This window comes from Genypterus blacodes, unplaced genomic scaffold (assembly GCF_046128005.1).
Source record: "Genypterus blacodes isolate CSIRO-AG114 ecotype Tasmania unplaced genomic scaffold, CSIRO-AGI_Gbla_v1 ptg000058l_1, whole genome shotgun sequence".
Taxonomy (NCBI): Eukaryota; Metazoa; Chordata; class Actinopteri; order Ophidiiformes; family Ophidiidae; genus Genypterus; species Genypterus blacodes.
The window spans coordinates 4,902,719-4,916,093 of record NW_027466870.1 but is presented as its reverse complement, the minus strand read 5'-3'; the positions used below and the strand labels follow the sequence as shown (position 1 = coordinate 4,916,093).

General features: G+C 46.1%; 1 protein-coding gene across 1 annotated transcript in view; it reads right to left on the bottom strand.

The window, feature by feature from the left end:
• Nucleotides 1-12,717, bottom strand: part of p3h2 (prolyl 3-hydroxylase 2) — a 43,948-nt gene extending 31,231 nt beyond the window's left edge. The window contains exon 1 of the mRNA XM_076153200.1: nt 12,065-12,717. Within this exon, the coding sequence (XP_076009315.1) occupies nt 12,065-12,493 (429 nt within the window). The 5' untranslated portion in view covers nt 12,494-12,717. The remainder of the gene's footprint in view (nt 1-12,064) is intronic.
• Nucleotides 12,718-13,375: the final 658 nt, after the last annotated feature.

Below are 13,375 nucleotides of genomic sequence, written 5' to 3'. Positions count from 1 at the left end.
TATGATTCAACCAGGTGGCTTTCAGCTCCACAAGTGGGAGTTCATACAACTATTGTATGTGGAAACAGATGATCAAAATTGCTGAGCTATCAGCGACCATCACTATGTGTGTGTGTTGGGGGTGGTTCCTGAAATGCTTCTCACAGACTCCCTGAGCGGGGGCTGACCTCATTTCCTCCTCGCTCATAGATGAATCACGCTGGGCCTCTGAGAATGAACCCAGCCATATCCTTGCCTGTCTCATCTTCCTGCCTCCGTTCACCCGGGACAGAGATGTGACACTGCATCCGACCACGCAGCCTTCGGCCAATGGCTGCTGTTTCCATTAACTTCTTCACCCGCTGACCACAAACCACGGACAATATTCCAATCACTTCTTTTGTTTGGGTTTCATTGGGGGGCTGACAGAGCCAAGACACGCTGCGGTCTAGATTCTGTGTGGCGGACTTCACATTCTCCAACATCACGTCATCGGAAAAAAGGTGCTCACTTTATTGTGTGCGACAGCCCGAGGATACACGGAGGCTGTGAGCTACTGTAGATATAATTAGAACATGTGCTTCCAAAATAAGGGTAATTCCATAACATAAACCTTAATTATACAACAGGAAGGTGACATGTAAGTGTTACAGCTGTCTGCCTTAACATTCACTTTGCATTCCACAAAGCCAATTACCCGTGAATGCATGCCACCAGTGTCAGAATAAACTATGGATACAGAAGGTAATAGTGCCTACTGTAAGCTTGAAGGATGAACGTATGTTTTCAATGGGAGTCCCCACACTAAGCCATGCCAGACCTGTCTAAAGCCCTTCAAACATTTACCTTGCCTTTTAATCTCAAACAGGTGAAGGAAAGCTATAGGTCTCCTTTTAGTAGCTTACGGAGGACAATGGAAACCAGCCTGTGACCCGAACCCTCTCCCCCCTGAAGTGTAACGCTAGATTTCCCTTGTCATGTCATCAACAGAATGAAAGGCGCAATCCTGAAACCACCCTCCATCTTCTCATCTGAGGAGCTTATCGGGAAGAAAGTGAAGGTTTGGTGTGTCCATCAAACCCCACTGTGAGAGTGTGTGTGTGTGTGTGTGCACCTCAGGCTGAGGCAAAGGTGAGGTCAATTTTGGGGGAAGGGGTAACACTGACTGAGAACACACAGGCCACTTATATATTATTAACAGCCCAGCATTAAGGCCACATATTTGTCCAAAACAAAAAGTAAAAGTTTCAGCTTGCATGTTTGCAGCTCGTCTGTGAGGGTTTCCTCTGGTTTCCACTCAGGATATTGTGATAAGCTCCAACCTCCAGAAACAGAGGGGGAAGAGGATGGATCGACGACTGATTGATATATGGATGGAAAAAGTTCACAGAGGGAACGTTTTGGGTTGAAAAAACACGCATGACCTCATTCAGTTTCTTCATCACTGCTAATCACGTATGAGGTCACAATAGCCTGGCAGTGGTAAACATTTTTGAGGGCAAGTCCGTGCCGGTGGATCCCATTACAGAGCCTTTCTGCTATGCTGCTCACACCACACATGCAGCCTGAGCATCCCAACCTCACGGCCTCCACCATAAGCCACAGCCGCTGCCGCTCTACAGCAGAGGCTATGACACAGCTCATGGAAAACATGAAACAGGGGACCTGACTGTATGTAACACACGTTGACGAGAACCGCATCGCAAACCAGAACGTGAGAGGAGGAGAAAAGCCTGTGTTATTATTGGCTGGGATGGAGCCACTGTGGCTGCAGGCAAGAGGAGGCGAGAGGAGGGAGTACAGTACACTTTATTAGCTAACTATGATCAATCTGTTATTTGAATGGGCCGTTCATAAAATAACGACTTTATGTCTTTGTAATGACAGCAGGCTGCGACTGTGCCAGCTGTGTCCCAATAGATATTAAAAGCTGTTAAGATAAGATGACATACTGCCAGTGGCTAAAGCGATGGAAAGGAACATCAGAGGTATTTTACTCTATGGAATTTGAATAAAAGCCTAGCAAGATTTTCCCCTCAAAACTCTTAACAAAGGATAGCTGTTTACTGTCCAACATGTACATGATGTCAGGAGTACGTTTCTGTATGATACAATGGCTCTAGTGTACAGAAACCCACGTTGCTCGCCCTTGCAGCAGCTTGGGCCCATATTACAGACGCTCTGGTTAAAAGAGGCTAATGTCCTCTGAATGACGCACCCTCTAATTGGTCCTTGATGAAGAGATGCTGTGAGCGACCACACAGAGCATCGGTTCTCTCATCCGTGCTTAGGTTTGTATCCTGGCTGCTAAGCGACCTGCCCATAAGGTGAGCTCATACGTTTGGTTTTTATCAACTGGTGCATTTTCCCATAAATCAACATCTTAACGAGCGGTTCCATTTAATAGCCGTAGTCTGAAATTGAGTTAATGGAAAGGTTTGGCTCATTATAAATTATGTTAGTTGTTAGAACCCTCAAAGAAATCCTTCTCACAAGCATATGCCTTTAAACTTGTGAGATATTCTTGACACCTATAATTAACTAAAACCACCTTAATGACCAAGCACAACTTTATTTAGACCATTAAAGGCAAATATGTCAGGCTGTACTTTACAAGGGTTTGGGGTTTGCCAGTAAAGCGGCATCAAAGCAGACATCTGAGTCCTGTGGATTTCAAAAACGTCAGCACTTTACGGAGCTAGAACCCACCCCGGAAAAATGCACAGCTCTCCAAGGCGGCTGACAAGAGCTTTACTCTGCCTCGAGTCAAATCATGTTTTTGTAAGTTTCACCAGAGGCACTTTGTTGGACCAATTAAGATGGATAAACATTGGAATACAGTCCTGACATGGTGTTATGGATGATTTGATCTTAAAGTAACTGTACTTCAGTAACTCCTATACTGTATACAGAATTACCTGGCTGATGTCATGATAAAAGTGATCAACTAGAAACTAGAAAGTCGCTTATCATGTAAAAGGTGAGAGTTATTAATTTCTAAAACTGATACCAGTGTTTAGGATATTTAATATTTCCTGTCACATGAATGGAAATCAGAGGCTTTAAAACAATGGGAATAGTAGAGACTTCCTGTTAGTACTGTAGTAAAGAGCAGCGAGATCAGGAAACTGTGAGTGAGTAAAGAATACAAATACTGTGCAATAAATGAGCAGCATAAGTCCGGATCGTAGCAGAAGTGAGGTGAGAAGGGCAACGCGTGTCTGAGCTCCATGAAGACTAGACAGGAGAGATTCTTACAAAGCGGCCTGTTGTCAATATCTTAGCTGGGCCTCATCTCAACTGGCCGTGTTAAATGTTTCCATTCTGAAAAGTGCAAAACCATTCTCTGCAAAACAAAGCCATCAAGAGAAAGCATATTTGAAATGCCGTCTTACTCTGAGCTCTGAACTGTTTCTTGTTAAGAACCCTTGCCAAATACCTCCATTTAATCTGCTTTAACGACAGCCAGGAAAGAAGCCTTATGCAACCAATAACCATTTGCTTCTGTAATAAAGAATGAAATTACAAAGACTAGGAAAAGTGCTTTATTTTGGTCAATGTCGTGCATCATCAACCATTTTCAGCAGGGAAACCCACCACAATAATCACAGCAAGAATCAATGCTTTGCAAACTGGAACCACAAACAGGACAACAAAACACATCTTCAAGGCCGAAACAACAACAGACTGTGACACAAAGCAGACATATTGAGGATGACACAGGATATCCTCAGCATGGAGACCAGTCTGAGCATTAACAGACTAGAATCCTCCCAAATTGACTGATTGAGTCTCTGGCCTTGGCTGTGTCATCATGTAGGTGGAAGCTTTTAGTTCCTCCGGTTCCTCCGTTTCAAATTCTGTCTAGAACAAAGAACCTTTCTGGGTTTTGGAAACTATAGACACTAAACTATTCCAGGCTGGGAGCTCTACGGCGGTTTAGGAGCCACTTGCTGTAGATTGCGAAGCCAAACATTGCTGATTGGTTCGACAAACGCTTCCCCCCCGGCAGTCAAGCCTGCATTCTTAAATATGCACGTTTATCTTGTTTTTGTTTTGCTCTCTTTTCCATTCCATTCCATAACTTGGTGGAGGAATCACATCGCCTGGGTTTAGTTTTATATACTTGTTGTTTTTTGAGGATGCTGGATTGATGTTCTTGAGTTCAGTAGTAGTAGATGTGAATTCCCATCCCATCTCGGGTGCTGTGTATACATCACACCATCCATTTGGCATCAACATCATCATCACACACACAACTCTTTCCTGCTCATTCACATAAAAACACACATGGCAGCACGATGTGTAGCTTTTTACAATCTCGGGTAGCACAAACCACCACTATGCTGCTACAATCTGGACTTTTCCTCAGTAGATCACATTAGAGGACACATGTGGCATTAGTTAGCATGGCGCTTTTTATATTTTGGTTAAAATTGCTGTAGTTGGAGATGATGGCGGGATATCACTGCTTAGATTTCTTCTGAAGCTGACAAATCATATAACTGCTAGAGTTATTGAGCTTATTTGTGCAGCACCTTCACCAGGTTACAAGGTTCACTCTGCCTGGACGCTTCGACTCGCTCAGCCAAACAGCCCTCACAGTTTTCCAGTCCTGACTCCTTTTGTCTCACTTTCAACCTGTTAATCATTTCAGCTAATCTTGCAGGCATGCAGTAGGAGTGGAGTGAGACGTTACGAAATTTTCCTGACTTTTTGGAGATGACACACTGCTGCTGGCCAGGGATGTCCATGATTTACAGAGAAAAGGGAGGGGGGACTGTGGGGGGGATTTCTTTAAGGACATCTGGCCGGAAGACGAACACACACACGCACACACACTTTCTATTGGAACCTATTTCATCATAATATCAGGGGAGTGCAGGGCTGCTATCAGCTTTATCTCCGACAAACAGATGAACTATATATTCCAACAAATCTTCAAATTAAGGATTAAGAATATATAAAATGGATAATGGTGAAAGCTATTGTGTTTATAGATACAGTATGACTAACACAGGGTTTAACCCCTTCAGCCCAGCAGTGTGTTGATAGCCATAACCACAGGTCATTACCTGAACCACTGAGAAGGACCTCTAAGTGGCCAGAGATGACATAAGTGCTGTCATAGCTTGGAGCACATTCCTGCGTCAGCCACACTTTCGCTCACTCTCAGATAGATCGGCAGGCTCGTCTGCTGCTGCTCCTCGCGGCTAAATGCTGCTTAACGGCGTTATTAGCTGCTATTCACAGACACGGTCCCAATGTGAAACAGATGTGAAGACGTTGGGAGGTCAGTGTCGGCCAGGGGTCAGCACAGCCTCCGGTCGGGAAACCTACTTTCTCCTGTTGTCAAAGAAGGCGTAGTACTACCTGATTCAGCAGGAGAAGAAGCTTTAGGGGAGAGGAGAGAGGTGAGATCTGATGCCAAAGATAAGCTGGGGTTTAGATGGGAATCTTGCCCCTGATGCATTATTCTTTGGCAATAATAAGAAATGGTTCCTCTCTCACACTGCCAGCTGTCACATTTAACTGGATGATGGTGGAGTCGGGGAGCTTTAACTTTCCAAATGAAGAGCTGTGTTGGAATCTTTACAATACAGTGTGGCTTAGACACACACACACACACACACACACACACACACACACACACACACACACACACACACACTTTGGCTGAACTTAACATGTAACCTAGGACATTCACACACACACACACTCCCCCAGCTAAAGCGCTCAGCACAAGCTATCTCATCAACACACACATTTAGTTCAGAGTCACCGTGGGAGCCTCAGCCTCAGCCTGCAGGTCGGTGACAGCAGAGTGGGTCTGGATAAACAATCAACGCTCCACTAATTGGATTTCCCAGGAAACACCAGGAGGGTCGAAAAAGCAAACACATGGCCTGAAAGGATGACGTCGCTGCTGCTCTCATATTTGGGCCACAGCTGAACAGTGAAGGCATCACTGACAGACCTGGTGAACCTGAGGTCTCCTGTTCTACTTTAGAGTTAGTCCAATGAAAGGTTTAAGCGATTGCAAAGTGAATTTAGTTTGTGACTCAACTGGGCTGGGCTGTGTCACAATAAGGTACCGTCTACTGCAAATTAAATTAAGAAACTATTCATAGACTAAATGACTAAACATAGCTCAGGAGCTCCTTTGATGACACTGCATTTAAGCCCAGCTGAGGTTAGACATGGTGCTCAGCCCTGATGTGTCACCCGACATCAAACACTTTAAAGGGAGCGGGAAAAAAGCCATCAAGAGGAAAATAAGACAAACACAGAAACACACAGAAACACACAGCTTCTCTGGGATGGTTTGGAGTGTAAACACCCAAACAGCTGGAGTGTCTCATCACCATAATCCTAATAATGAACTGCAGGCCTCTGGGTATGGGTGGGGGCCGTTATGGTTTGGGCGTCTTCCCAAGCATGGCAAGAATATCATCATAAAATAGTCCAAACCAGGGGGGCAGAGTGAGAATACAGAGGATGACTGTGTGGTGTGTACTTCAACAAGCCGGGGGACACACAAAGAGGACAAGTAGCCATGACTCCCTGAGACTAAACACAGCACAGCAGCCACATACCAAATACCACAAACCTGCTGCTGACTGAAATGTTAAGCAGTTTACCTGAACAGGATTCAGTCCTGTGTGTGACTGGACTGCACAAAGTCATTTTAAGTATGAAGTGAGAGCTACTACATTTTCCTGTTTCCACGTCGGATTTGATTTCCCTACTACCTCGACCTGCTACCCCCCTTAGTTTGCACCCCATCTCTCCTTGTCATGGAAATGTTCTGCTGAGGAGAGAAGCAACTTGAGAGCTTAGTAGAACTTAAAGCACGTGGTCGTTTTGCGCAGAACAGGCTGAGGCGAGACACGGGAGACCTCCGAAAACCTGAGGAACATTTTACGCTGTGTGTGGGTTCAAAGCTTGGCTCAATTCTCTGCAAACTGTCACGTCAAAGCCACATTAGGAGGAGGAGGATTCAGCCTGAGAGCCATTCAGACTGGATACTGAACTCGTCTTTATGGAAGCAAACATTTAGGTGAACAGAAAGACACGTGTGACCAGCAGCACACTGGAACAGCTGGCTTTACTGTATGTGACACACCCGTAGAATGAATAAGCAACTGAGATCACTGTATATTCTTCCTCATCACCATCACCAATAATTAAAGGTCCATTCCTTTGAGCCAGGCTCCATGTGGTTAACAGGGAGCTGCTCGCCCTAAAGATGCTCTGTCCTCTTATCTGAGGTCACTCTGAGGTGTTCAGCCTGAAAGGGTCACACTTGATTCTGAAGCCTTTTCCATGTGTTGTTGATGGAAAACAAAAACTGATTCTGTCTGCTGTGAAGGAGATAAAGTGATAGATGAGTGTGGGGGCGCGGGCAGGGGGGCCAGCCAACACACACTTCAAGTCATAAGTGAAGCTAAACAGATGCCTGGCAAACACTGAGTTTTCCATCCCAACACTGGTGATTTCTCCACTCAGACACCCGGGGAGTCTTGGACAGACTGATGCTCTCCAAACCCATACAACAACACATACAAACACACGACAACAACACAAACAAACACAGAATAAATTTGAAGTGCGCTACTGTGAACAGTTCAATTAATGAAATACAGAACCGTAAGCGTGTGTGTGCATTTAATATAACACACATGTTGTCCAGCAGCTGGTTGGATCTGGAGACCGAACCTCAGTCCAAATTCTTCTTTTGATTAGTGATGTTACGATCCTTTATAAATTAAGGAAAACTCTGCTCAGGCTGCAGACTTTCACATTAATCTCTCTATTAATCAACAGTGTTGGTCTGGAACCTAACATTGTCCTGATTGCTGTCAGCTCTGAATGGAGCCAGTCTGTAGTTCTGTTTGGACTCTGCTACACTTCAGCAAATGCCAGCATTTGACAGCTTTGTCTCCTCTCTGCAAATTGCCGTCTCGTGGCAGAGAAACGGTGTTTTCCACCGGCGTAGCTCACAATACCTCACCCAACGCTGATCAGGGCGAGAACTATCTATTAGTCGAGGAAAACTTTCATCATACACGACGCACATTTACATGATACTTGATATTAGTGCTCACTTAAACTGTTCTATTAGCTTTGTATTGCTACATTAACACCTCATGTCTTTAACACTGACATCATGTGCAAGGAGGTGCTAAGTCTGTGCTAACTCCATCCTAACCCATTAGTCACAACATCAGCATTAAACAGATGGACATCCACTTTGAGGGAGGAGGGGGGACATTCCATTTCTGCACTCGTCTACATCTCATCCCTCTTTCCTGGATTGCTCTGGGTCTGAGAGCAGAGTGAGCGTGAAGTGATCTCGCCGATACATCCAAGCACATAAATCTGCCTCTGCGGCCAACGAGCTGTCTGCCTCTAAACAATGACTTCATCCCTGCGAGGCTGAAAGAACCCAAAGACAGACTGCGCTCTTTCTCTCTGAACGTCTCTACCCGTTTCTTCTCATCTGCACATGACGACGACATCATCTGCCATTCCCATCTATTGCGCAACCACTCGGTGTCAGTGGGTGAAAAAGAAGCGGGTGTTCATTTTCCTTTCAGAACATTCCAAGCTGGGGTTCAAGCTGATGTGTGGGAGCCTGAAACTGGAAACAGACAACCACCCCCCCATGCCACAGGCCATACTGTTATGATTGGATAATTCTGTCAACCAATGTCTGAAAACGTAATATGCAATAATTCACTGAAGCATTGTGACACAGAACAAACAGCCCTACACACACACACACACACACACACACACACACACACACACACACACACACACACACACACACTTGGCATCTCACCAAACCTCTACTCAGCAATGAAGACAACAAACATCAGGCTTGCTGTCAGACCTCCAGTGTTCAGGTCCCTTCACGTCTCCTGAGGATGAAGCCACAAACAGCCTGTGGTGTCATTGCCTTTGTAGAGGAAATGGAATCATGAATGAATGTGGCTGGAAGAGAAGTTTCCACAGAGCAGAAAGACATGGAAGCTCTTCACCTCAGCAGATCATATTTGAACATCATGCTGAGAGGAGGAAGAGGAGCTCGCAAAAGCAAGCGAAGACGGGAGCGTGTTTCATTTGTCATCAGAGAGATGAATCATCCATTAGCTTTGTTATTGATAAGAGCCGCTTCCCCTGATTTAACATCATGGAATCATTTAATGGAAGATCTGGATGTTCCCTTCACTGATGAGGAAGCTTGTTATTTTGCTTATTACCCCAGGGTTTGGGGTTTGATTCTGAGCCCTTATCCTTCCCATGCGGAGTTTTGGTTTGGTTTCACCGTGTGTGGGTTTTCTCTGCACACTCCGATTTCAACCACACCACACAAGAGATACAAACGGGATATTAGGAGGAATCCTGCTGATGACCCCATGGAAAACCCTGGACACAATGGTGATGATGTGTAAATCTGTCTCTCCCATGTACAGGACGAGCATGTCAGCAGGTTCATCATGGGGCTTTGTCAGGATCTGATCTGTCACCTTTGTTTGGGACGTATCAGATCCTTATCAGACTTGATTTCTCATTGTCTGACGTGTAATGTGAGATTTACTAATGAGCCCAGGAGACAGAAATTACCGTCTAGTAATGTGAGATGAAAGCAGAGGTCACAACCTATTGCTCCAGAATGGTTGCTGATGGGGGTGGTCACATACAAATGTGCACTTTTGTGGAGAAGCTAAAGCCTGCATGCATTAGTTTCCTTATATTCTTTCACAGTGGTTCATTAGAATAGCAATGTCTCTAAGATGAAGGATACAGCTGCAGGAGATAGCATCTAGATCAGCATGACCCTCCTAGCCCTGGGGCTGCTGATGGCCTTTGATCCTTCTGTAAACCAGTGCCCCTAATCACTGGGACCAGCATGGTCCAGTACTAAAGTCTCCCTTTAATATCTGCAAAAGGTGGCGTGTCGCTTTTTTTAGGAAAGCAAACAGACCACAACAGGAAAATAAAATATTTGTCAGGCTAAATGACGGGCCAGTTGGGGACACACACAGCAGCCAAGGGGGGAACAGTTGGTGACTGTGGACTTTCCTGTAAAGGGCCCAATGAAAGCCTTATGCCAGAGGCTGTCAGGAGGAGGGTGTGTGAGGCTGGAATGTTAAATACTGCAGGAATGTTGTTTATTTTCACAAACACCACCAAGTGCCCCCATACCAATCCGTGTGTAAGCATACCTGACACACACACACACACTACTCAGATACAAACGTGTATACGTGCGCGCACACGCACAGAGCCTGGTCTGATGTGCTCTTCTTGTTCCGGCCAATAGGAAGGATCCAGCTCTGCCTCTCCTTACCTGTGCTGAGGTCAACACACGGCCGCTCAGCCTTAATCTGCTGCCATGTACTCGGTTCATAAAGGTGTCAACGCTCCAGCAGACACAGAGGGGCACAGGAGAGGCAGGGATCTGCTGAAACGTTCAGCTCAGACCTTCGGTTTCTTCTTCTTTGTTGTGAGAGAATAAAACCATTATGTGGTATTTTCCTCCAAACAGATGGTAGAGAAATCATAATTCCTTACCACAAAGATGTGACTAACCTCTCCGAGCGGAGCAGGGACCCTGTCTGTGCTCACGTCTAGACAAGAGTGTTTCATGACTACATTACCACAGAGCTTCCCTGCCGATTGAGAAAAGCTATGACAGAAGCCATGTGCCTACAGACAGTTGATACCCCCCACTCCTGCGCAGTGGAAGCTGTGTGTCACCGCCTGAGCATTTGGATCATTCTGCGGTGGAAATGGCCTGGGTCTCACGTTCGTGCGAGGACGTGGTGCCAGCCGCACAGCTGAGCTCTTTGAAAATCTGCATCCCTGCTTGCAAGCCCGAGCCAAGGCCGGGTTCAAATGTCACTGTCACCTTCACAGTAAGGTGAAGCCTCCAGGGACGAAATGAGAGAGATTGGATCGTACCTAAACTGTTCCACAAAGCAGATTGAATCGCTTCTGTCTGAATATAAACTATAGACACTGATGGATTTCACAGATTAACATAATGGGTCTGAAAGCATTCTCTCTCCTGACGTGTCCTGAAGTTGACCCAGACTCTCAGAAAGAAGGAAATAAGCAGAGATGTATTTTCCTTGCTAATGTGTAATAATTACACATTTCACTGCATATTTGCCTGAACAATTAACCATTTGTGAAGCTTGGATTTCCCTCCTTTAATCTGGTGGATGTTCCAATAGACTCATCAAGAAGGGGCTTTTCCAGTGGATACAGCTCTGTAAATAAGTCATATTCGGTTGTTTCGTGGTGCCTGGGAGACACAGGCAGCATGCAGGGCAAACACTAAACTTTGCTCGGGGCTCTCCCGTATTATCTGTCTGATGGATTGTTCCCACGCCCAGTGTGCAGCAGCATCCCAGCCAAAAGATGAAGCTCGGGGGAATGGGCCGGTCTAGAAATTAGTAATGTCAATAACCTGTTTCAAAATGTGCAGACGCTGCGGAAGAAGTTGCAATTGAATGTTTTGATGGTTCTAATGTTTTCCACTGACGATACGGGAGGATGTACAGACAAGAGACAACACTGCTGCTGCCAAAACAGAGAGGAAGTCACAGACGAGGCTCACATGGGGAGGAATCAGAAACAAAACAACGAAGACGTTTATACCTCTACTTTGAGCTGACATGATCAACATAAACACACAATTTTTATTTCCAGAGGATTGCACAATCCCTCCTAGAAGCCACAGGAGTGTGTGTTTGTGTGTTTGAATGCCAATCCTCCTTCATACTGAATTGCATAACAGCGCAGTGGACCCTCAGATGGAACATTCCTCCTCTACCACTTTGCCCACTCCTGATGTGAACGCCCCTCACCCCCCATGACCCCTGACCCCCCATCGCTCAGCATCGCGTTGCTGGGCAGTGGAGACAGTAGATGAAGAATGGAGGGGATTATTTAAAGCAGAGCAGCAAAAATAAACTCTCCCCCCGCTGCGTGGACCACAATGCCGATCACTCCCGGCTGAGTTTGACAGTAATCTCCCCCCTCCCCTCCTTCCTCCCTCCTTCCTTACCTTCTGATAAGCCAGCTGGAGATAGTTGTAAGGGATCCGCCTGTGGAAGTCCTGCAGTACATCCTCGCTGACTTTGTGCACAGACTGCGCGCCCAGCTTCTCCTCAATACACGGGTTAATGCATGCGGACCTCCGCAGGACCACGTCGAAGAAGCGCAGGTCCGTGAAGGCGGCATCGAACGGATGCTGGTCCTGGCAGCGCAGCCGGCACCGCACTTTGGTGCGCTGGACCTCCGCGTAGCTGCCGAGCGCTCCTTCCATGTAGCGCACCACGTTCGTGTAGTCGCTGTCGGAGAAGGCGCGGACTGCATCGTCGTACAAGAGGTCGTAAGGCTCCAGGAAGGCGACTGAGGAAGACAAGGCGGCGGTTAAAAGGACGAAAGATACCAAGACGCCAGCCTGGGGGAAGTTTCCATCCATCCTCTTCATCGGCTGCCGGCTCGAGCTGTGCGGGGCGACTGGAGGAGTCACAGCATGAGCGCACACACACTCGTCCTACAGTCCATTTACACACACACACACCGACCACAGCGACACGAGAAGGCACCGGGATGGGGGCGGCAGTTACGTCTGCTTCAGTCGGGGACACACATTTTGTAATGACCCCTCCGCGGCTCCTCTGACTCCTCCCCTCGCTGTAATGAATGGCCAATAACACAATCAAAGCGGGGCCGGAGCAGGGTGACGTACAGGGGGGGAGCAGAGAGACTCAGGGGGCCTACGGGGAGACGCACACACACACAAGAGGAACACCAAGTCATCAAGCTTTAGGGAAAATGTTTGACAAACAACACAAGAAATTGGGTTAAATTAAAAAGTTGGGCTTGTAAAATTGACGCATTTAACATATCTATATAGTTGAATCAGTATATTTATTGTGTGTAAATGATGACTGAATGACTTCAAGAAACTTACTTTTCTGGAAACATCACGCTCCTTCTTGAGTGAGTTCAGTGTGGACGTCTGAAAATTCCCACGGGTCAGAAGCTCCCTCTTGTGGTGATTCTTAGTACATGCCTGTCACCTGAGGACTACACAGATACTGTATGACATGTCTTAGTTGGGAAAAGGGGTTAACATAAATAACCTTTATATGTCTTCATGAGGGGAACGATCTAAAAGTTTCCCTGAAGAATGATGCATTCATCCACCAATGAATAAAAACATGGCTCCCATATTTGCACCAGCCTCGATTGTGATTGGTGAAGAAATGTGGTCAATAAAGACACAACATGCACAGTTGTTCTCCAACTCCAACATCCAGTCCTGCTACTGCTGAAATTACTGAATTAAAAGTTCTGAAAGTGATCA